General features: G+C 40.7%; 1 protein-coding gene across 3 annotated transcripts in view; it reads left to right on the top strand.

Moving 5' to 3' along the window:
* CHN2 (chimerin 2) overlaps positions 1 to 25,389 on the top strand; it is a 163,368-nt gene that overhangs the window by 88,191 nt on the left and 49,788 nt on the right. For all 3 annotated transcript variants that reach the window (XM_055707932.1, XM_055707931.1, XM_005445781.4), the window contains 3 exons: positions 2,328 to 2,359; positions 5,490 to 5,603; positions 7,601 to 7,886. In XM_055707932.1, coding sequence (XP_055563907.1) covers positions 2,328 to 2,359; positions 5,490 to 5,603; positions 7,601 to 7,886 — 432 coding nt within the window. The remainder of the gene's footprint in view (positions 1 to 2,327; positions 2,360 to 5,489; positions 5,604 to 7,600; positions 7,887 to 25,389) is intronic.

Here is a 25,389-nt window from a genome sequence, read left to right as displayed (position 1 = left end):
GTAGGTTCTCAGAAGAGCAGATTTTGTCGCTCATGAATAGCAGGAAAAGTGTTAACCACAGTGTCCAGTTCAGTCAATTGCTAGTTAAATGAGAATTTCACAGCTACATTTGTATTTACGTATAAGTGGTGTTCTGAGAAGGATACAAAATGTGCCTCTATTTGCTCAAGGGGTTATTTCCAGACTGCTCTCTTATAGATATATATATTTATATTTGGGGGGGAACTTGTGCTTACAGGTAATTTTGAGGGTGAGTTGTAGTACTGTTTTATCTTTCTGAGGTAGATTGAAAGTGTTGGGGTTTTATTCTCTGTACACGTACGATCAAGGCAAATCCATGTTTTTAAACAGAAGCGGATTCTGAATCCTAGACGAAAGTCATGCTTTACCTTCTGTGGTATAAAGGTTTTATTGGGCTTTCTGTGGGAATGAAAGTTTATGTTTGTTCCTTGTCACTATTTTCAGTGTACTGAGTGGCCTTTGTTACCATGAAAGAGAAGATTGCATGTGGTGGTCTTACCTAACCCAGCTTCTGATACCCATTTTTTAATTAAGTTCCCAGTTAAATATATGCTTTGAAGGTCATTAAGATCTATAAGAATGGCAGGAAGGCAGCACAGTCACAGTTCCAAAATAATAAATAATGTAGCACTGCTAAAGATGAACATATGACCAGCCTCCTTTCTGAGGTAATACGGCATTGTCTTGATTTTTCAGATACACAGAAACACAGCACCGGCACTCAGCGATTCCTTTGATTTTGCCCTCTCTTCACTTTTCCTTTTGCTTTTTGCTCTTCTCCTGCCCCTCGGAGCTCAAAAATGTTTGTAGCAAGGTATTATTCCGAGGCAGGAGTTTCAAGGGTGTGATACCGCTATTGTTAGTGCCGTGCTAGAAGAGAAATACCAAGCTGGGAAGAAGCACAGTAAGGACCTGAAGTCCCATAGGTCTGCCGTTGACGATTCTCATTATCTCGTGCAGATTTCGGTGCATCTTGCGCAGCTCCGCAGCCTGGGTGGCTGCAGGGCGGGACGTCAGCCCCTTCGGTTAGCGCGTGGCATGCAGATTATTCAGTCAAAACCGTGACATTTATACATTGGCTACAGAGAAGTAAAAGACCTTCATCAATTTAGATTTTGTACGAGGCAGTGAGACACAATCAAAGCAAGGGTGCTTGTTTCCAGGCAGGTTAAATGGTGAACATTCATTGGGTTTATACTAAGGGATGGATTGGTGTTGAAAGCACCATTTTTCTGTGTGTGTGTGTGGGGGGGGGGGGTGTACTTATGAAGCAGTAATTCCATTGATCTGGGCAGCTTTACTCAAGTATGTGCTCAGATAACTTTTAATAATCGGGAGGCCTTACGTACGGCTGGCGTTACGTTTGGTCATGCTTAGGCGTGACAGCGCTGGCTGAAGTTGCAGCCCGCTCAGATTCATAAATGCCGTAGCTGGAGAGAGAGCGTCTCTTCAGAAAGACCCTTAAGGGAATGCGGACATAGGAATACGTCTGAAAAATCTGAAAGTTAATTGGCGATGCTCAGGACCGAGGTAGTAGCGGAGCTGGCCGGGGCGACAGCAGGCCGGGCGCCAAGGCTGGGGCAGCCGTGCCCCCTGCCGGCCTGCGGGCTCCCGCCTCCGCCGCGCCCGGGCCTGCTCCGGCAGCGCCTGAGGGAAGGGGCTCCCGGGCCGGGGAGCGCCCCTGGGGGAGCTCGGCAAAGGGCTGGGGTCTGAGGAACCAGGCGAAGCGTCTGGCGTACCCGGAGCTCGTGGATAAGCACACGGCATTCCTAAAACTTGGTGCAAAGCTCCTGAAAATACCTGCGAGTCCTGCCAGCAGCTCTCGGTGATCAGGCCCGCGAGCGCTTGAGACTTCAAGCCTAGCTTTAAACCCAGAAACCTTGTTTATCCCGAGAATATTAAACTTTTTCTTTTCAGTCAGTTGCTGCATACAGGCAAAAAAATGTTTTTTAAGAAGCTAAAAGGTGCGTAACAGAAATAATCTTACTTTATATTATAAATACTAGATCGGCAAAACAGCAGTAAACTACTCTCTTACCCATTTGATCAGATTTTATACAATTATGTGTAGTTCTGTTTTTTCACCATGTTGTTCTTCCCAGAAATCCATCAATAAAACCACCTCTTCTGTTTTCATTTTTCTGTTCTGTGTAGTCATGTTCCAGTCACACTTCTGAATGTGCAGAATTTCATCACTTAGATGGTGCCATAGTCTGCATTAATGATCAAGCATAATTTATTTTTGTGCAGTTTGTTTAAAATTGGGTACATTTTTAATATTTTTTTCCCTTTCTTTAAAACTTTAGGTGGAGAACAGACCAAAGTATTATGGAAGAGAGTAAGTGTTTTCCTCTTTTAAGTATCTGTTGAGTGTATCCAAAAGTTGTTGTTCTAGAACAAAAACAAAACAAAAAAAAAGACACAATGGAAGTTAATAAACTTTAATTTACCTTTCACTTCAACTGGGAGCTAAATATATTGAAAAACTAATCATTTAGCCATGTTACAGTCCAGTCCTGCTGCTCAGAAGTGTTGCTATGTGAGCCTGCATATTCAGTTGGCTTTTCTCAGGACAGTTAGGGAAAAAAATATTGTCTGGAGTATTTCTTCCTTTTATTTTGGTTGTCGCTTAAACCTCCCGGTGGTTCTGCAGTGGTCTGGGGAGGAGAGAAGCCGCTTGCCTTTCTCACTGCCATTTTGTGTGTTACTATGCTTTCACCACCACATGGTTGTGGAAGTATGCGTGTATACTACTGCATGTGTAAATGCCGTTCTCCCTGCTAAAGTAACAAGGTTTGAGATACCAAAAGAAGAGGTGTATTTTTGTTGTGAGGAAAATAACAGACCTCTAGGTTACAATTCCTTTGTGCTCAGCAGTCTTCTTGCCGATAAATAACTTGAAAGGGGCTGGATCCTGCATTGCCATGGAGATCTGGGCAGGTGAAGGGCATAGCCACTGCAGCAACCACCCAGATCTGGCATTTGGCCTTTACTAAGGTAATCTGCTGAGGCCCTAAGCCCTTATCACTAGCTAAATTGCTTAGGTTCCATGTTCTATTTTTTCTTCCATCCCAGACACATCATCTGTGTTTAATCATCCTTTTCTACCAAAACAAACCCTCAAGAGCCAGTAACTTTGCCCGTAATTACTGAAGTTTCATTTTTTAAATACTGTCTTTGACAACAAGAAATTCAGATCTAGCCACTAAAGTACAGCAGAGCTGAAGACTGTAACTAGCCAAGTAACCCATCGCACTAACTACAGCAGGATTTGTAAAACCATTACTGCGAACTCTCATGGAGGAACCAGCCTGGCTGTTGACATATTCTGGGTTTGTGGAGCAGCAGGGCTAGCAGGAACTGTAAGAAGTCACCTCGGTGAACCTGCCCAGGCAGGATCACATTAGTTATTATCATTCAGAAAGAAGATTTCAGAACCACTGAGACAGTCCTATAAAAGCAATTGACTCAGTGTTCAGTAGTGCTTGGAAAAAGAGTCAGAAATTTCTAGGGAAAGAAACAGAAAAAAACCCCATAATTATACTACTGTATTTGTGATGTGGCTGCATTTTAAAGAGTGCACGTATTCTGGTCCGTCTCCTACCCCTTCCCTCCTCCCTCCTTTTTAGGAAGGTTATAGAAGAAATGAAAGGTACAGCAAAGTGCAACAACAGTGGGCCAAAGGGATGCAGCTTCTGTCATAAGAGGAAAATCAACAGGTCTTCCTCAGCAGGTGTCCAGGAGAGGGACATGCACAGTGTCCCTCTCAAGTTCATTGCCACATGGTGCTGCAGAGGCCAAAAGCATGAAGATATTAAAGGGTTTACAAGTAAGATTCTCAGTTTCAAGAAGGGAAAGGTCACAACTGGTTGGACATAACTTTTGGCTAAACCGGTGATGGATGGATGGATGGACAGGGATATGAAGTGAAAGAAATATGTCACTGCTTCCTGTACTCCTTCTGTAAGCATTTCTTGTTGGCTTCTATCAGAGACATGCGTCTGAGTTCAGGGGCTCTTGTACCATGTACAAGCTGGGTTTATGCCCTTATAAAAATGTACCAAAAATATCCATGAGAAAGCTTGGATTAGCCAGTGCTTACAACCCATAGTTAAAAATTAATTTCACAGATGCCCCAAGTATCCTGTCCCAGGGATTTCTTAAATTGATCACCAGGAGAGCTTTTGTCCTAATATCTAACCTAAAGGCTGCTGTATTTTATAATGAGCTTCTGGTAGCGAATAGCTTATGCTCATTATTTTTAACTAGAGTTATGAATTGCCATGAGTTTTTTACTGATGAAGATATGCTTATATTATGTCATCTAGGAGATGCTTGTTTCAATTTGGATGTGGCAGTGAATGAGAGTGTGTGTGTGTCCAGTACAGACAGGAAGTATGAATTAATTTATATCATTTTGAATAAAAAGTCATTCTGGAAAGATCACCTAAACCTAGTATTTCCAACATGCGTTAGTTGTGAAAGACAACGTAAAGAGAACTCAACGACAATTGCATTTACATCCAATGTGTTTTTCTCCTCTTTCACTGCCAAGCCAGAGGCGGTGTTAGAAATGTGCCACTTCATATGTATTGTCAGAAAAGAGAAAATGCTGAAGGCCAGTACATTTTAGTGCCTTTTTTCAGACAGCAGCAAAAATAGAAACTTCCAAAACCTCTGAGAAGACCACTGGAGACCTATCAGCTAGGAAAATGTACATAGGAGTTAAGACTCAAACTGCTGAAAAACCGCATTTGTACCTATGGAAAGATCACCACTAAATATTGATTATTGTAAGGTTAATTGTGCATCCTAGAGCCTCTTTCTTTCTTAAAATAGCAATGACAAAAGAATCAAGAGAAATACCACTTTTTTCCAACACTGAATGAGGAACTCATTGAAAGGAAGCAAACTATTTTTCTGGAGGCTACTCTGCATCTTCTACTTTAATATATGCAGAAAAGAATTTTGAATAATTGATGCCAATTTGTATCTCAGTTTCCCTTACAAATCTGAGGAAGCAATGTTAATATAAAAATAAAGCAAACATAATAAGAATTATCTCTCATTTTAATTTTAAGTCATCTCCATTTTAAAAAAAATAATGCCTTTGTGCCTAGTTTTAAATTCTGTTGGAAAGCCTCTAGAAAGGAAACAAGGAAGAGGGGCACTGACTGGTAAAGGAGGAAAGTTGTGGGAAGATGGGGCAGTTACAGAAAATAATCTTTGGGTGCAGTTGAGTGTTACATTGACTGAAACTGCATATACTATGTAACTTTTGTTTTGTCTCTACTCTGGACTTGCCTGGGCTGGATGACTGCCTTGCCACTTTCAGATGCTTGGATGCTGTCCTGATGGCTTAGACCATGATCCTGTGCACTGCAGAAGTTTTCAAATGGTTTCTGGGGTGGAGGAGCAGGTGTTTCTGGTCAGATTGTTCTGTAAGTCACTGAAATGTCTTCCCTTAGGTTTCACGGGATCATTTCTCGGGAGCAAGCAGATGAAATACTTGCTGGTGTAGAAGGCGCATACATTCTTAGAGAAAGCCAGCGGCAACCCGGCTGCTATACTCTTGCTCTGAGGTAATGCTGTTTTAAACAGAGGCTCATAGTTCAAATGTAAATGTGTTTAATGGAGGGGGTTATATCTGTCCCTTTGAAGACTATGCCCACTGTTACTTAATATACTTCATGGTGTCAGAATGATTTTACACCCTCTCGTCAGCAGTTTGACTATCACAGCATTACAGCAATTCAATCAGTACTTCAGCACTTGGCTAGGAATTTCCCTTTTCAGGAGCAGACTGCGCCCATTTTCAGTATTTTTGCTACCTAGAGTTGAGCATTGTAAAGATGGAGCTTCTCCTTGGAAATTTTTTAAGAGATGTGAATGAGTACAGAACAGGAGAGCGTCCTAGCAGAGGGCACAGCCAGGTTGTCCTCTGAGCTCAGTGATGTGTTGTACACAAACTTCAGCAACCATTGGCAATATTAACCCTGGATAAACCTGGTAGAAAATCATGAAGTCCAGTGGCTGACCAGCTGTCAAAGGCAGCATGCTGGTCTTTGGTTTTCTTCCCTAACTGGAATTCAAGATTGCTGTAGAAGTACAGTGTGCAGCATGGGATGATGCTGCTCAAAGAACTAAGAGCCTGCTATTCAACTGAATGAAAAATTCAGGGAGAGCCCAAGCTGCAACCTCACTTCCCCTCACAGTTGCCTTTCCCTGAAAATACGGCCCCTCCTGGCTCAGCTGTGCCATTCAGAACCTGCCCATGCAACAGTCTTAAAGCTGTTGTATGTTAGTGGCAAGAGGACAAAACAAACTCATTGGTGGTATTTTGGAATTTTTATAGCATTATTACTTCTGTAAGATACACACAAAAGAAAAGTCTGTATTTGTAGTCTTCTGCTGCTAAGCTAGAAAGAAAAAATCCTTTAAGGAGTTAGCCCAAGTAGCTGTGATACGGCGCTGAAATCATCCTCAGAATTCATATTGATGTGCAGATGGTGGAGCAGGAAAAGCCGGTGAGTCATGCCAACTAAAAAGTGGTGTAAATTAAAAGCAACTTTTGTCAGCTGAAAAAGAACAAACATAATTTTTTAGGGTTTTAGAGAGACATTTAAAAAAAAAAGAATAAAAAGAGCTGCTACAGGATGGGAATTAATGGCAAAGTGCCTGTTGTTTTGACACAACAGCGTGATTTCTAAATCCATCTGGATAATTATTTGTAGAATCAAAATTTGATTATAAATTGGGAATTCATATGAAAAAATGTAGGGAAAAAAGTAGGAGACTTAAACAGTTTTATTTGAATGCCCAGCAAAGCATGCAGAGACATGCACATTTGATGCAATATAAGGACCATTTAACCTAATGTCATATCTTTGAATTCATTAATCAAGAATGTGATTCCAACCTCAGTGTTATAAACCGAATGTGCTTCTACAGCACTTTGCTTTTTAAAACACTTTAACAAAAACAACCCATAGATTACACCTGCCATAAACAGGGCCAGAGTTATCCCACAGAACTTTGGATTTTTACTTGAACCCCTGAATTAGGAGCTCAGTCTCCCTGGCTTCCTACCAGAGGGTGATTCAGGCGGTTAGGACTGGAATTACTTGCTAGAGATGCCTGCCTCTCTTCATTGACTGTAAATATGTCCATGGTAGTTAAGCATCCACTTTCTGCACCTCAAAAATGTTTTGGGATGGAAGAGCCCTTAACACAATTATGCATCCCGCTATAAGGTCTTGTCAATGTAAACATACCTTTCTGATTGCTACAGTCCCTATAGGATTTAGATTTAAACCATGTATGTCTGGGTTTTGTAGCCTGTTGTGGAGACTTGACCTCAGTTCTGTAGCCCAGTTCATGTGATGCAGTCAAGTTTGGGGTTGAACTTGAATTGGTCTCTTCACAGAGATCTGGTTGCAGCTGTGTGCGTATTCCATATGTAATCCAGACATAAAGACTTGTCAGTGGAATGACCTCCTGAGTGTTTTGCCAGTATGAATTTTCTCACTCTTCCTTCTCTGTCTTTCTTGTCTCCCTCCTGTTTTTCTGTTATTTGCAGATTTGGTAATCAGACCTTAAACTACAGGTTGTTCTATGATGGGAAGCACTTCGTTGGGGAGAAAAGATTCGAATCAATCCATGATCTGGTTACAGATGGCTTGATAACCTTGTATATAGAAACAAAGGCTTCTGAGTATATTTCCAAAATGACAACAAACCCCATCTATGAACATATTGGATATGCCACTTTGCTTAGAGAAAAAGTGTCCAGGAGGCTGAGCAGAACAAAAAATGAATCAAGAAAAGCAAGTGTAACAAGTGAAGAAAATACCCCAGTTGAAAAGGTAAGGATTCAGTTTAAAATTCTGGCAATTAATACTAGTCTTCCTATCAAATCTGAGAGAAAAAAGTGTTTTGCCTAAAGACCTGTTTCTGTTTTTCTATACTTCGTTAAGTATTACTACCCCACTGAAAAGTTTATATCCTGTTAATGTGATCTTGGCTCCAAACTAATGTTTGACTGGAGCTTATGGTGAAAGCTTTCTAGTAAGTACCAAATGCAAATGTTTTCACTGAGTAAATATATGTATATATACTGTCTAACTTAGGAACTGCATCTAAAATGGTTCACAAATTATGTTTCTTTATCCATGTATACTCAAGCATATTCCACAGTAGGATTATGAAACTGGTTCCCGCTGACCCTTTACCACAGCTCAAGTTTGTTAGCTTGCCATTCAGTGCAAAGCTCCTCTTTTCTGCCAAGTCTTTGGTGGATGGGTCTCAAATTGGGATATTATGTGGTTTCTTTCCTTTCTTCTCGTGGGTCTGAAATTGGGATATTGTGTGTTTGCGTTTCTTCTCGCTCTTCTCATTTGAAGTGGGCTTTCCTTGATCTCCTTCTCTCATGTGTCTATATCCCATAGCATTGTATGGACTAGGCCTTATTTACATGATGATAAATGGAGATTTTCGTGCAGTTAGCAGCCATCTGAAGATGTAAAATTAGAAATTCTTTCACATATGAGAAACAGTCTTTTTAGCAGTGACATGTGGATATTTTCATTTCCCGGGTGGTAAGGCAGTAAGAACTGTCAAACAAAACTGATTTTTTTGAGTCCAGTGTTAGCGCTGAATTGACTTACTGACATTTGTAAGTGTAATTCTGCAGAGTGACTGATGAGTTTAGTGTTCAGCGTGCTGGCTAGCTAGTAGGGAACTACGGCTGGTTTGTATTTGGGAAGGAGGGAGTGGATTTTCAGCCAGATGTGCTGCCTGAGCCACCTCATATGAGTAGAAGTGCAGCACAAAGGAGAGGGCAAGACTTTTTTCTGATGACAGCTCAAAAAATGGTGATAATGGATTAAAGTGAGTGGAGAGCTGCATCCTTAATTCCAGATAACTGTGCTTGAAGATGTTTGGACTTGATATAACTTGCTGTCAACAGTGAAAAAACACCTCTGAACTTCATTAGTGATTGATTAGGGTGTCTTTTATATTGCAGCTGAATGAAATTGAAGTGTTTATAGAGTATTATTTACCTCCAAGGTGGTTCATGATGCAAAAGACAGTACCATGGGTCCTCACCCTACCAGGAGTGGCCCTCATCTAGATTTCTGTACATGCAGGCAGTAACAGCCTGCAAGACTGGGCTGCATGGTTGAGCTGTTGTGTAAAAGTAGCTGGCTTTAGCTAAGCCACTACACTGTTGGCAACCCTCTCTGCCTTCCTCCCACTGAGGGGAAGCAGCAGAAGGAAGGATAGCAGCTGCTTCTAACATATTTTTCTTGCCAGGAGGGGTAGCAGCAATCACAGCTACAAGAAGAGTGGGGCTAAATAGGTGGTCTGCTCCCAGGCTGAAGACCTTCTGTAGCAGCTAAAGCCTCACTATTGATGATTAGGACTCCCAATGGGCTTCTCTACTGATACCAGTAGTTTTCCATCATCTCATGCAAATCCACGAGAAAAAAGATTACTTCAACTATATTATTAGCAATTGAAAGAAATTCACAGAAGTCTGTATGGTGAAGCCTATCATGGTTGCTTTTGATGTGTATGTTCCTGGGGGAAGCTCATGAGAGTTCTGGATAGCAGGCAAAGACTCAGTGGTCATCATTCCCATTTGTTCCTCACAGTAACCTCAGATAAAGTATGGACTGGGCTTTGGAATAAACTGGTAAAATAGCAAGCGTTTGTCAGTAGTAGCATATAGAGACAAAGGAGGATAAGGGAAATTTAACGTTTGTTTTTATATAAACTTTAGAAGACCTGTAAAATATTAAATTAATATGGAGAAGTGGTAGTTCAGTGGGAGTTTTATCAGATATTTTGCTTGAGGCTGACATGTGTTGTACAGCATTTTAGACAAAGGCCAGGTTTGCCCACAATTCAAAATACCTTCACCCACTTCAATTACTCCAATAAATTTCAGACCCCTAGAAATAAGTGATTGAATATTCAGTATGACATTTTTCTGCAAAGTAAATTCATTGCTGCATGTGTGAAAAACCATTGAGTTTTTTGTAAGGTGCGTTTTCTCTGACCAATTGAAGAGGTAAAATGTCATTTTTTGATAACTGAGATGGTTTATTTGAAAGCGCTGCCTGGAGTGTTTTGAATATTTCAGAGGTGATGGGAGGAAAGCCATACGTGCAGGACAGAAACTTCCATTATTTCTCAAGAGGAAGGCGAGAATTCAGTGCTCAAGGTTAAGCATCAGTACTCCTCTTACAGATTAGGCTTTTTACAAGGGAGATTTTGTTTTATACTGAAACCAATTCCAGAGTGTGAAAGTGCAGCTGAAGGCATTCGTCTCCTTAGCGGGTTTGTTAACAGCATCCGGGGAGTCTGCTCATTCTGTCACCTCCTACGTTGACAGCAGAGATTATTCAATGTCTCAGTCACTCCCCTAGGGGTAGGTCAGTGGAAGGGGACCACCAAGGCACGGTCTGACGGGAGGAGCCAGCACTAAGACGAAATGTCTTGGTACTGCCTGGGGTACCTGTCTGTTCCCATAGTGATAATTTCTGCGAGGCTGTAATTAATGGAGTCATGCCCATTCCAGAAAAGGGGTGTGATACATGGGCTGGATTAAGCTGTTGTTGTTCATGCTTTTTTATCCAACATTTTTTGTAACAGGCCTAAGAAAATATTTATGCTTTAAGATGGTTAATGCCAATGTTTCATCCAAAAGTTATTTCAGCCTAACTTTAAAGAGGTGCTAGATTTGTTGACACAAATTCCAAATTTTAGTCCACATAGTTTAACAGATCTCTAATCTGAAAGGAGCCGCAATGATTTTTAAGGAATCAAGTGGTATAGAACAGCATACTGCAAATACTTTCTTAGCAGTGTAGACAATTGTCATTTTAACGGGATCCAGCTTAAAAAGAATTTTGAATCGAAAAATAGTTTTTTGTGCTAAGAACATTTTAAGATTGTATGTTGTCTGCTTAGGGTTGTAATTTAAGCTTGGACAAGTTGTGATCACCTGCCTAATGTTTGCTCTGCTTATGGAATGCTGTACTTGGGGCAAATGAACATATACTAGAAGATGTAGGGCAGATAAGTACCTAGTACTGGTACGTACTGTAATTAATTACCAGTAGTTCATGCTGCTGGTGAATGTAGGAGAAGTGTAACTTCCTGTAAGCAAACAATTGCCACATGTAGGAGAGAAAAAATTGCAGTAGTCTGTCAGTAAAATACGCCGTTCTGAAATGTTTATTGCTATTACATATCACATTATCCTGCAGCTGCTGCCCTTACTGCATCAGCAGTCTGTGTCCCAGGCAAGAAGAAGAAAAATCTTCCTTTCTAACCCTACCCCAGCAAATGTAATTTGGGAAAATATATTCAAAGAATTGAAATGTTGGAAGTAAATTCAAGCTGGAGTTTCATGAATTCTCTGATCAGATAAAAGCTGACATGGTTGCTGATGAGAAACCATCCCAGTGTCCTGCTCTTGCACTTTCATTCCCACTGCTGTGACCTGCCCTGTATGTGCACTACTGCAGCCCCCTCATGTCTTGAGTGGGACCTGGATGTGTGACACAGTGCCCTGTGCCAGGCAAAGGCTGTCCCACACCTTGTTTCTTTGATATGCTGGTCTTACGCAGAAGCAGTTCCTTGGTTTAGGTTGCTTTATAGCTTCTCAAGTATTCATGTTAGCATGGAGCAACCATGTAACCAGCTGGAGTTAAGGAAGAACCTTTGGCAGCTGTTGAGCGTAAAGTATTTGCAAAAATGATCTTACCTTATCTGACAGAGGACAAATAGTTGGTAAATGCAGTAAAGATTAAGGAAGGTTTTGTCAGTGCCAGGTCTCCACTTACTTGGATCCTGGCAAAGGTCCCATCAACTTCTCTCCAAGTAGGATCTGGCTCAATCAGTTCAAACATACCGGTTGTACATGAAATACGAGTTTGCTTGGAGCCTAGGCTGCAGTGTATGTTCTGCTCTTTGGTTGCAAGTACATGCCAGCAGCAGCAAGAGACATTTAACAATAATGGTCTGTAAAGAATAATGTAGCAGTTTGAGCTAAACCAGGAGTGAGCTGTATGTGGAGTCTTCACTTGACAGCAGTACAGTGCAGAAAATTGTGTTGCTGCTTGACATGGTAACCTCTCTATCTGTTTTGCTGGAACTCATTACCGGGCATTGAAGTGCAAATGACAGAGCCCACAGTTAATACTGCAGCTAGAACTAAAGAGCTGAAATGATAAGCATATTATGGAGTCTGGAAAGTTGTAGATTTCCTTGGCAGAACACACACACACACACACCAAATAATAGACAGATAAGAAAGCTATTCCTATTGAGGCAAAGGTGACAGAAAAGGAAGAATAACTTTGCTAGAAGTAGTAGTTGCTATTACTATCCTCATTAGTCGTCCTGCTCACACACAGTTTCCCACAGCAGAAAATGCAGGACTTCCAGGAAAGACTGTTTTCTAAAATCCTCTAATTGTAGATGTAATCTGGTTATGGAACTAAATTTTTTAAGGGCACTGAAGTTTTCCTTACATCAAAACTGCACAAGAGACAGAGGATTTTAAGAGAACCCCTGGTTTGGTTCAATTTTTGTAAGTATTTACACTTCTACATTGTTATTCATACCACATCCCTTTCTGAAGGCATTTTAGCCTCATCTTACCACTTCATTTTTGTCTCTTCATCGAATTTTCTACAGGTACTGCTGTTACCCAATGATAAAGGACTCTTTTCAGTCTTTCATTTATTCACTATTCTTCCCATTCTGCAGCTCCTCTAAACTTCTAATGATCCTAGTACAGGTTGTAGCTAGTGTTTAATTCTCTGCTGGGATGTCTACCCAGATGTTGAGCATTTCCTTCCACATGAGGGTTGCAGGGTACTGCACTGTCCCAGCAGCAGATCATGGGGTTAAGGTAGTTAGCAGAAACATCTGTTCCTGCAGACTCCGGGGCTGGAACCGCACCGGTAATTTGACATGGTGTGTTTTACATTGCCTTCAACTACCTGGTTTTTGCAGCATGCTTGGTCAGAACAAATTAAAATGCTCATTTCTACAGGGACATTAACAACGCACTACCTTCTTTTATTAGGGGTTACAGTCTCGCTCCTATGTGCATAGCCACATAATTCATAAGGGACTTCTCCTTGTCAGTACTGATTTTGCCTGGAAGATGCACAGACACAACACTGATAAGCAGCAACATAAAGCCTATACGCAAAGGTGGCCTTTATCTGCAGATTTCAGTAATACATGCAGTGATAAAAGGTGTGTGGCATTTTTGCTGTTAGAAGCAACAAACTTACACATAAAAATGATTCTGGGAGTAATTAATTCCTTTCATCAGTCACTCACACTTTTCCTGCAAGAGTAGCATTCTACACACAGGTTATCACATGTATGTACTTAATTGTAATGTGCCCTGACATGAGTACTTAACTACATACCCGACTGTCTCCTTTAAATAACTGTTAGCAATTCAGCAGTGATTTTATCCAGAATAGTCTTTGGTATTATACCATAATGAGGAGGAGTTTATATGAATACAGTAGATCTATCAGTATATGTAATTTAGTGAGCAGTTTTATATTTTGAGTGATAGATACTATATTACTAAAATATAGCTGGCTGATTATTTTCTTTTGCCTTTCAGTGTTGGCATTCTTCTGGATTTGCCAGCTGTGTCTCCTTATGTGTCTTTTTTTGTTTAAAGCATCATAAATATGAAATAGGCAATATATAAGAAATAAAAATAAGAAAACTACCAAAGTAAAATCATGGAAAGTTAGCTTTTTCAGTTCCTTCCCTCTGGCTGTCCATGTTTATGCACAGGAAAGGGGACACTGTGGTATTCCTAATACCTAATATTTTCCAGATCAGGCAAGGATTTTTGAGAGGAATAATCTGGATTCATTTCAGCAGTAATGAAAACTGAGGTAATCCAGAGAAAGAGAGATTCCATTGCAAAGTATTTGCTTACACTGCTTCCCTGAGCTGTTTACATCTCTCCAGGTTCCTGGTTTATGTTATTACCGTCAGCTTAGGATTCATGACTTTTGCCTTAAGCAGAATAAGTGATATGATTATGCCTAAAGAGAGCTTGTAAGTTGGAGACAACACTGATTTACACAGATGGCGTGATGTGATGGATATGATCTGATCCAAATGCTACTAAAATTAATGGGAAGACTCTCAAAGATTTCTCTGGGCCATGGAACATTTCAGGGCACTGCTAAGTCTATGTTGCAAAGGTGAATATGAAATCTGTTACCACCACAGCGTTTCCCAATCCAGCACTTTAAAAAGGTAGCTAAATGGAAGCAATGCAAAAACTTTGTATCTGAATAGCACAACTGTAGACTGAAATTTTCTCAAATGAGAATGTCAGATTAGTACTAAAAGTGATTAGATACACTTAAAGTGCTTATAGTAGTCCTAAGGCAAACGCTACTTGGCTCTTCAAGTACAGTACTGTCTCTGCAGCTAGGCTCTGCTGAAAACATAAATTAGTATTTTTCTCTTGGGTATTTTCCTGTTATGAGCATATTAATAATGCTAATAAAGCTAAATGTTTGTTGCAGAAAAAACATGTTTAGTTTCATGTAATAAAAGTAAAAGCCTTATGTTGAGGTTTTTTGTTTTGGCTTTTATATTCTTTGTCTAGTTTGATGGTACTAAATTAGTATAAACAAACTTCCATAGAGGTTGGAATGGAGCCATAAGAGCATAAACATTTCATTTGTCTAGTCCCTGGAAAATGAAAAGCCATTTTTTAAGTAAAAATCTATACTTCATTATCTTGCATAAATCTGGAGACGCTGTGTTAGAATAGGCACTAAACTTTTACAGTCACCTCTAAACTGCCATGTTTTGATCTTGGAAGACAAGTGTTCAAAGTCTTAAGAGAAATACTAATTTCTGTTAGCGAAGGACTTGGAATTAGTGTCAAAAGGAAAGTGTTTAAACAGTGACTAATATTCATCCTTTTTTATTTAGAATATTTTGTCTAGAAAATAAAGTTTTCTAGTGATGTGCTTGTTTAGGTCATATAATTGCTTGGGTAATTATAAGGAAAAAATAACCCATCTTCAGTGTTTATGTTGGACATGACAAGAAATGATAGGCCTGAAATACAGTGATGAACATTGCAGGTTAGTATTAAGAGAGGGAAAAAAAAGAACAATGAAACACTGGGATGGATTGCCCAAGGGGGTGACGAAATCTCCTTCATCATAAGGCACAGAAACATATTAGAATACATCAGGGAGAAAAGGCGCAGGTAGCACTGATACCTGAGGCAGGCAGGAGAAAAACCTCCTAAAGTACCTTCTAGTCCTACTTCCCCATGGTTTTCTGTGCCTGAAAAAATATTTAGGCTCTGATTCATCTCGTCTAGATGAAGACATCTTACTAATGTAGCTAAGGAGCAGTTATTTGATTCCTCCCCATGGAAAGAGGGTACGTTCAACCTTCAATTCAGAATCACCACTTCACTAGTGAGGAATTAACTACAGCCACAATCCTAATGTCTAAGGCTACCACGAAACGCTTAATGCTAGCCAAGGTACACTAAATTATTCCTCTTCTGTGTCCTCTGCAGACCTGCCAAGGAATGTCTTCCTGCCTGGCTTCCTATGTCCCTACACACTGACTGGCATTTGTCCCATCACACTCTAGGTATTATCCTTTCTGAGCATAAAATGTACATGTCAGAGCCACTGAGTGTTTTCTTCCATACAGGGTGCAGTAGATCTCACCCCTGAGGCATGCCGGCACTCGAGTGAAGTCAGGTGCAGAGCCCAAGCAAATGTCCTGTTTGAGCTGGGCTCTTGAGACAGAGAGCCAGCTCAGCAGCCTGCACCCTCATCCCGCAGCTGGGATACTGGGAATCCAGGTGCGGGGATCTCCCCAGTCACCCCTGGGCTGGTTTAGCAGCTATCAGCCGGTCTCAGCCCCTGGGCTCACTGGAGCTGCCAGACAGGAAAAGGCAGCAGCCTGGGCGGGATGACAGCTAGTCATGGCCACAGCGAAGCACATGCTGTTGACAGCATTCTTGACTGAGTCTTGACTACAAAGGTCAGGAAGTAGTAGTTTTTAAAACTGCTCATGTTTGGAAAAAAGGACGCTGGATGCTATAGTGTGAAAAGTAACAATGGGCTCTTTCTTGTAATGTATTCTCAGCCCTGGAGAACAGTGGGATTGCTCACAGTTGTCAGCATGGGTTATAAAGAATGAATACTGCCAGTTAGACTTGATTGCCTTTTTGATAGATTTACAAAGGTACTGAATGAAAAGAGTGCAGCAGATGCAGAATAATTGGATTTTTAGCAAAGTAGTACAATGTCTCGTGAAATCATACTCTTGACATTAATTCAAATTGGTTGGCGCGTGAATGTGGTCACATGGACCAAAAATAGGTAGCGGAATTTCAAGCAAAGAATAAAGATAGGCAGCAACTTAATAAGCTGAGGAAGGGTGGCTGATGAAGTACTGCAGGGACAGGAGTTTCATTTAAGAATTTTATTGATCTGGAAAAAGTGCAAACAAGACATTAGCTAAAACTCAGGATGGTTTGTGCTGTGATGTGACTCACAGAATCGTAGAATCATTTAGGTTGGAAAAGACCTTTAAGATCTTTGAGTCCAGACATTAATCCCTGGAAACGTGATGAGTGTCCATGACAGAAACATCAAGAGAATCTCAATTAGAAAATATAAGGCGGCAATTGGGCATGTTTTAAGCACATGAAAAGGGGCCAAGCCACTTAGCTGGAGTATCTCTTCTGTCGAGAGCAAGGAGATTGTTTTCATTTAAGCCAGGTGTGCCACTGTCAAGCAGGGGCTAGTGATGAAGAAGGGGAACATTGCCATAGCCTCAGGAGAAATTGTCTTCATTGCTTGTCAAGACTGGAGATGTTACACTTTGAAAGCCTTTTCCCTGATTTTCTGCTGGTTCATCCATCAATCAAAACAACATCTATTGCTGTGGTAACTTGTCGTCCCCTTTTGGCAAGCTGTAAGCCAGGAATGTCTCCTTCTCTGGAGACATTCAAAACCTGACTGGACGCAATTCTGTGCAACCTGCTCTAGGTGAAACTGCTTTAGGAGGGGTTTGGACTAGATGATCTCCAGAGGTGCCTTCCAACCCTGACTATTCTGTGATTCTGTGAATAGTGCTGCTACTTCTCAGAAGGATTGTGCCCAGTACCTGTAAGCAGAGAAATGTGGAAAGCCCTGCTTCCTTCACTCTCTGCCTGTGTGCTGATCCAGGTGCTATTTGGCTGGTGGTACGAGGCAGCTTTTCTGAAGTCCATCAGGCTTGTTTGAGATCTCGTCAGAAGGGGTGACCCTCCCGGGTCAGTTTGTGGTGCCTTCTGCATTGCTCACAGTCTGAGGTGTGGGCTCCTCAAACAAGGAAGATGGACTGGGAATGTAGCTTAGCCGTTTGGCAGAGTCCATCAGGAGCAAAACAGTCCCTGAGGGGGAAAGTACTGCTTCAATGAGAATGTTGTAGGGTGGTGGTTTTTTGGTGGGGAGGCAGGGGGCAAAGGTGGAGAAGGCATATCCAAGGATCTCTGCCAGACTCTATATACCTCCTAGACTTCCAGGGAACAACTTGGCAGGCATCGATGATGATTTACGAATGAAGTTGTCCCAATGAAACACTAGGTGGCACATTTACTTAAGAGTTCCCAGGGATTGCATTAGGGTTATCTTCCACTGCTGACACCCATTTGTGCTTGTGCAGTGAGTGTAGTTTCATGGGAACGTGACCACCAGATGCCTTTTTTTAACAAGAAGCATTAATCCTGTTCTTAAAAAAACTTGATGCAAAGACATCATTGCTTACTTAAATGTAAGTTAGTCTTTAGGTTCAAAGTCATTTCTGTGTTAATACACAGATTATTAAAAGCAGTGCAGCAAAGAATAGGTGTACGTGGCAATGGTCCTACAGAAGGGTCCAGTCTCACAGGGTTTGTGTAACTAGCGAGAAGGGTTAATATGCAAAGACATAGTGTGGTTTACTTGGCTGAATGTAGTAACATATAATGCATTTTAAAAGTCAAATTAAGGAAACCTAACATTTCTCCTTATGTGAATGCAGAGCACAGCTTTTGATTTCAGAGCTGGTATTTTAAGGTAATAGCATCCCATGGAGAGGGCAAAATCCTCAAAGGCAAAAAATAGGCCTTTACTCTGTGTCTGTGTGACACCTGTTAAGTTAGCCAGGCTGCAGTTTTCTGTATGCTGCTGCTTCTCCATCAGTGAAAGAATAAATACATGTTACAGAAATGCCTTTTCACACAATTCATCCTTAAGAAAACCCAGTTCCACAGCCATCACCAGGGCATAGCATTTAGCCTTTACCAAAAGAATACCATGATTAGCATGGCTGCTCTAAAAATTCTGAGTTGTTCCTGTGGATATTTTAAGAAGATAAATAACTACTTCGGACTAACTGCAGATACCATGAAGAGAAACTTCTTTAGTGCGGGAGATATCAATAGTGCTGGCTGCACAGGTTGTTGCAGCTCTCCTTGGAAGGGAATTGTAGGTTGCTGATGTATTGAAAATCCACCACCAGCTGGATTTCTGTGGCAAATCCTGTCGTCCATCAGTCTACTTTGCTGTAACTCATGTATGGACCTCCTGAGTCAACAGAACTGGTTGTAGCTGTTTGGTGTGAGCTCTTACAAACAAAGCAGGCTGTATAAAAAGGGAGCTAAATGTGTAGGTCTGAACTGGGGTGTGCTCATTATGCCAGTGCCGAGGAGTATGGAGAATAGACCTTTTTATGAGAACAGGATTCTAGGGATAAATCTTTTGCTTGCCTGACACTGACGGCGCCCCAGACATGCCTGTGCTCTCCAAGGGGAAAAGAAAGTTCCGTTCCCCTTGCCTTTTCTGTCCTCTCCTCAACCACAAGAAGCAGGCTGTAGCTATTGTCTGATGCCAGTGGATGTGGTGGGGCAAAAGCAGAACAATTTACAGCTTGCCTTAGGACATCAAAAATGCATCCAAAGCAGCTGTGCTCTGGCATCAGGAGAACCTGATTGGGTTTGGACCACAGAGATGAATTTATGCCTCTTTTCATTTTCAGTAGTATCTTTTCATGCCCATAGTCCATAAGGTTTTTTATATCTGTTATTTTCCCGGCTCTGAGGAAAATACTAGTAGACCAGCATGTAATTCAGACAGTGAACTGAGACCTGCTGCCCTGCACAGAGTGGCTGGATCCCCAACTGCTGGTGGGCTGCATTCATAAAACTGTGTTTTATAATACAAGTACATAGCGAGACACCTGGGCAACTCATTCAAATAAATTAATTCTACTTATTTATATATTTTAGGAAGTAGAGGGAAAAAGAATTTCCTTTTATTTCACTCTTCCCTTCCCTTTGATTTGATTAATCTAATCAGTGCAGTTTCCTAAATCCATCTGGTCTATAATGCATTGCCGAATGTCAGGCCAAGTGAATTTGCAGACAAAGCTTAAGGCACTTCCAGAATAGCTGAAAATGAAGTATACTGGCAGAGATTGGACTAAAGAGAGTGTATTTCCAAGGACATTGTTCACATAATTTTGTTTCTTGTAGACCCCAAAGTACTAGGAATTAAGGGAAAAGGTTGGTTTGTGGTTTCTTTGTGGGCTGGCAGAATCCCAATTGAATAAAGTCAAGCCATCATTTGATATAACTTGCTTCTTATGAGACACTGCGTGCAATGCAGGATTCATATAACTTCCACATGATGCTTTGTAAGGAATATTTCCACGTGTGGTTTTTTAATAAGCTCTCAGTTCAGTACCTTAATTTTCCTTCTCCACATGTGAGCTGTGTACAAGCTCTGTATCGTCCAGCTATAGACGTTGAATTTCATGAGAAAATACAAAACCTTCTGTAATTTCCTTTGTTCTATTTCTCACTAAATTTTATGTTGCAAATGAAAAAAAAAAAAGTCAGTAGTTAGGGTACATGTAGCATTTTCCTCCTTTACATGTCACAGTGTATGCTTTACAACAAAGGTGTGGTACTGCCCCAGTTGAAATGAGAGTGAGCCTGCACAGGCATGGGTCAAGGCACACAGGTGTCCCATTAGAGCTGCCCAGAACTAGAAATGTGGACCAGTATATTGTGATATACATCCACAGAGTCCAGTGCCTTGGGACTGTGGTGAACCAGCCTACTGAACAAGTACAGCACAGACAGCTCGTACAGCCATTTCAAGCGGCTTTTTCAGTACATCAGCTCAAGTGCAGTTCACAGAGTGCATGGGCTAGTGTTCTGACCAGGTTACCTGGACATCTTGGTGCATGCATCTTACTGCGTGACAGTAATGGGGAGATGAAAGCACAGCACGTTAGAACACAGGTGGAGTTCAGACATCTACCCACTCATTGTCTTCTAAGTAGAATTTTGTAATGGGAATAAATCAGTCCCATTAGTTCAATTTAGTATCTAGAGTTTCTGCTACACAGGCAGAACATCTCACTTGCAGCACAATTCAAGATTGGACTTGGAAGGGAGTGCTGTATCAGGTAGTGCCTGAGCTATCTATGGAGTAATAAATACTCTATCTTCTCTAACTCAGAAGAACTGTCTTTGGTACAAACAGATGGTGATGGTGAATTTGATTCTTCTGCAAATTATATTTGAGGTAGAAGACTGCAAATAAAGGGACAGTGGCTGAAATGTTATTGCTTTCCCATTTTATTGCCTGTCTATTTTCCTTTCAAAACATGAGCTCAAATTCTTGAATAAAGATAAGAATCATGACATTAATAAGAAGGAGGAGATTAAAAATTTCATCCATCAGCAGCCTTTCTGATTGCATGTCAATTGGGCTAACAGTTGTAGAGGTTTGCACTAACACCACCACCTCTTTTTACCTTGCCAGGTGTTGCTAAGAATAATTTAGTATTTGAGTAGTTATATTTTTATAGATGTGTGCAAGAATGCAGGAAAAGTCCTTGAATGTTTAATATTCCAATAATCAGATGAAAAACCAAGTTAATTCAGTATTTGATAGCACTTCCAATCCAACGTAGCATACGCAGAGCTGAGAAGAGAATATATTCCTGTAGTGTTTTGATATTTTTTCATTCTGTAAAAATTTAGCAGCTAAATTTGTGCATAGAAAATAAATCTTGTGCTCAAGTTCTACATCATCTTCAGAAAAAAAACCCAAATACAATAGAATTCAGTAACAGCATAACAGAGTATTTATTGCAAAAGGGGAGATGTATTTTTCACAAGCCTTCAAATATCAAAATTGTACTAAAAATGGGGAGGGGCTAGTGTGTACGTGTGCTTGTCCCTGCAAAACAGAAATCAGCAAATAGGACATACTTCTCTAATAACCCATGTGGGACTGTGGAGCACTTTGGATTAGCTGTGCACCACGGGTAATCCTAGTTTATCTTTTTATTATTGTTGTTCTGTTCAATGCATTTTAAGATGCTATCCATGGCCTTTTGGGGTATAATTACATTTTTCACTTGATCTGTAATTTAGTAGCTGGAACAAGAGGACAAAAGGTTATTTGGAATCAGACCTGACAGCCAGGAGGCTGAAGTGCTGACATTAGTCTGCTGCCTGACAGGTCTATGCCTTATGATTTGTCTGTGCGTGTGTTTGTGATATATTTAAAAAGCAAGAAACCTAGTTGAAAGAATTCTTAGCCCACACATAGGTGCAAGCAAAATGCACAATAATGAGCCTCAAACAGTCTGTTTTATTTTCAGCAGGATGCCTTTTTTTTTTTTTTTTTTGGCTTGCTTTCACTGAACCTAATGAAAATAGTTGTCACACAGAGCATCAGAGGATGCCTTTTTTGCTCCTAGAAAGCATGTCATTGCTCTTTGTCCTTCTCAGGTTTCCTTCCATTAGCAGCACATATTCTGTTGAACTTGAATCCATGTTGTTGAGCTAGTTGTCTGCCTCATCATTTTTATACAGAGCAGTTGGTCCATCAGTGGTCATGTTGCCTGGTGCTCTGAAAACCTGTTGTGTTGTTGCATTCAGCATTTGCTAGCCAAAATAATGAAATTCTTCTCTATCTGCCCTTCAGCACTGTAGGGTTAAACGCTATACCCAGCTGAATTAATGTTTGTATCTCAGCAGTTGGTGAAAATCCCTTCTCCTGGCTTCCACCAAGTCCTTATCTCTGCTGCCATCGCACAGATGGCTTTACACACACTTTCTTCCTCTGATTCACAGATAGGAAGGCAAAGATGCACAAACAGTGAGTTTAGGACAGAAATGCAGATCTGCCTCATTTGAGAATGACATGTCGAGTGGGGTGGCTGTGGTAATTAGGGTTGTTTTGTAAATACGTTCTCATGATGGTTTATTTGGAATAGTAATACTGATCATAATGTATTTTGTACATGTAACTGCCCTCAGAAAAGAGGGGGTCTGGTAGGAGGATGTTAAGGAGGCACACTTGTGTTAGTGGATCTGTCACTGAAGGTCAGGGTTGTACCTGAGCATGTGTCCATGACAAGACAAGACTAGGCCTAGTGTGTTATTGTAGTCAAGGCCATGAGGTGTTGCAGCTAGGACCTGGGATAAATCCCAAACAAAGAAGTACAACCTCCAGCAGATTTTCCTTTAATTAACATCTCTTTATTGAGCTCAGTAGCAAATGCAAAGAAGACAGCTATTGTGAAGAAACTACAGACTCATGAGAGACATAAACAATAGCAGAAATGGCATTAAAAGCATTTTAAAAATTGCTTACTGTTCTCAATCATCAGCCTTTTTCCTTGAACATGCCTCTGTGGCACAATATCAAAGACAAAACATTTTGCCTTAATCAGACTTTTATAGATGTCTTGATAGTTGAGACAGCATCTAAAAATTGCAGATTTTCTAATCCATCTATGTTGCTAATATTAAAACAAATACAGAAACTATAGTGCTAGATATTTCATCAAATTTAGGCTTCAAAGCCTGAATTTTCCAATTCCCCTAACTTCTACGAATAGTCACTCAGATGAGTAGATAAGAATATGATTTGCATGTAAACACAGGAACAACAGGCATGCAGTGAGCCATCAAGTAAATTGACTGTGGACAATGAGATAGGGGCAAAGCCCAGGTTTGAACGTAGCCACTTTTGGCTCTTAGCTTATCCTTTGGTTCAAGAGGTCCCACTACTTCAGCTTTACAACTCTGAGTAAGACTTCACAGTGTGTGCTTAGGAGAGACTTAGTAGGTTGTCCTTTTCCTAGTTTAAACACTTCAGCTTTCTCATCTGTGACTTTGCTAACGCTTCATGGGTGTATCTCCAGTAATGGTGCTTCAGGCTCTACCTTGCTTAGCTTTCGGCCCTTCCATTCAGTCAAATTATTTGCTTCTACAGGGCTTTACTTTTTCTCTCCAAATCAAGCTTGAGAACTTTTGGTGGTGTAATAAAGGAGTCCAGGGAACTTGTTCTGGCAAAGGAGACTGTCCAAGCCAGAAGCTGAGGAGAGAGTTTCAAAAATACGGCCTCTAAAAAAATTAAAAACATTAACGTGGTTAGATTCCACATCTTCTGAAGCAGGCACTGCAAAACAAGGAAGTATTGCTGAATCTGACTGTATGATCTGTATAAGAAAGTATTTGTCCCACTTCAGTAATCAATTTTTTTCTCCATTTTAAACCTGTTTCACTAACTTTCTAAAAATGCAGGTGCTGTGCTGTCACTTCAGGAGAGGTTCTGCTGCTCTGTTCAAAAGGGAGCAGCAATAAAATTTAATGTTGTCTTCCAGTACTGCAGTCACCTCTGGCTACACTTCAGCCTCTTCCACCAGGCAAGAGGGACAGGGGAGGCAGTGATTTGTAACTACCCTGTCTACGCTCCGGGGCTGGTGAACAGCAGGAATATGCAGCCACCAGATGCTTAGAAAGCCCCACATATTAGTGGCTAGAAATAGTCACCAGCGGTTTGTCCCAGGGTAACAGACATCAAGTTACTGCCATTGCCACTCTTCAGCAGAGGAGAAACTCCAGAAACAGGCCATTGGTGATAGAAGAAGAAATTCAAATGCCTGGACCTTGGGAAGAGGCAATACAAGCTCTGTCCTACATTCCCATCCTTTGATTGTCCATGGGGTGACCAAACTTCATAAAAATCATAGCTGTGTTGTGGTGTCTATCCTAACCCCAGAGAAGGAAGAGGGAGACGGTGTAACACCAGCCCCTATTTATACCTCTTCCTGTTGGATATTTCCCACCATTTGGCTACCACCCTGAAGAGCAGAAGGTCAGCCTCCATCCCTCTTTTGAACCATGGAACCTTATGACACAGGATGAAGTAACAAATAGTTTTGGCAAGAATGGGACCAGAGGTTTATCCAGATTCTGTTGCAAAGAGAAGAACATGAGAAGAAATGTGGCTTCCTATTGCTGCTACTAAGGACCAGAGATTTAATAATTTCTTCAGACAAGTGACATCGCTTCCAGAGAAGCAATGAGGGAAGAAGTAAACATCAAAATATGAAATCAAGAACTGTCCATTAGGAGATCTTCTTTTGACTTGTCTTTTGATTTAAACAATGTAGACACATTTCTAAACAAACTATCAACAAGCAAAGTTGTGAATTATTGAGGTATTTATAGAAAATGCCTTGTAATCCATCTTTAGCCTTAAGTGACATTGAAGGCACGACGACGAATGGAAAGAAGTCCACTAAATTCAAAATAAAATAACCATATCATACAGATATATCCATAATATATAATAAAGGGCTGGATCCAGCTAATACGTAATACTAAGCTACAGTGTTAATTTTCAGGAACAGCCATTTTAAAATATCTGTGAATGGTAGTAAATGCTGTGCTTACCAACATTTAAAGGAACAAGGTTATGAAGAAATAAAACTCATTTTTTTGGCCCCAAATGTATTACATAACTATTATGTGAGTATTGGACATCACTAATAGGTGAATGTGAAAATTACATGAAGCAAAAGAAGTCTGGGATTAAGAAACTGTTGGACCTAATTCTCCAACAGCTTGGCTGAGCTTTGAGGCTGTTGTAATATCCTGCCAAAAACAGGCATTGCAGAATTGGAAGCATTATTTTCATGGTCGTGTTAGATATAATTTTTTTTCTTTTTTCTTCTTACAGTAATTTTTAAGGAAAAATTTTAAGGACTTTTTTAATTTATGGACATTATTCTGTGTCCTTTTTTAACTTCCCCAGAGAGGTCATCCAGGCTGGTTGTGCAAAGTCCTCATTGGGGAGTATTTTAATAGTTCACATTAGGTATGTTGCAATCTCAGCTTTTCCCTTATTAGCCAGGGGAACTATGGACATCACACTGTGTTGGCCATAGCAGGATTAATCAGACCAACATCAGAACAGG

Source organism: Falco cherrug, chromosome 4 (genome assembly GCF_023634085.1).
Source record: "Falco cherrug isolate bFalChe1 chromosome 4, bFalChe1.pri, whole genome shotgun sequence".
NCBI lineage: Eukaryota > Metazoa > Chordata > Aves > Falconiformes > Falconidae > Falco > Falco cherrug.
This window is presented reverse-complemented; position numbering and strand designations above follow the sequence as displayed.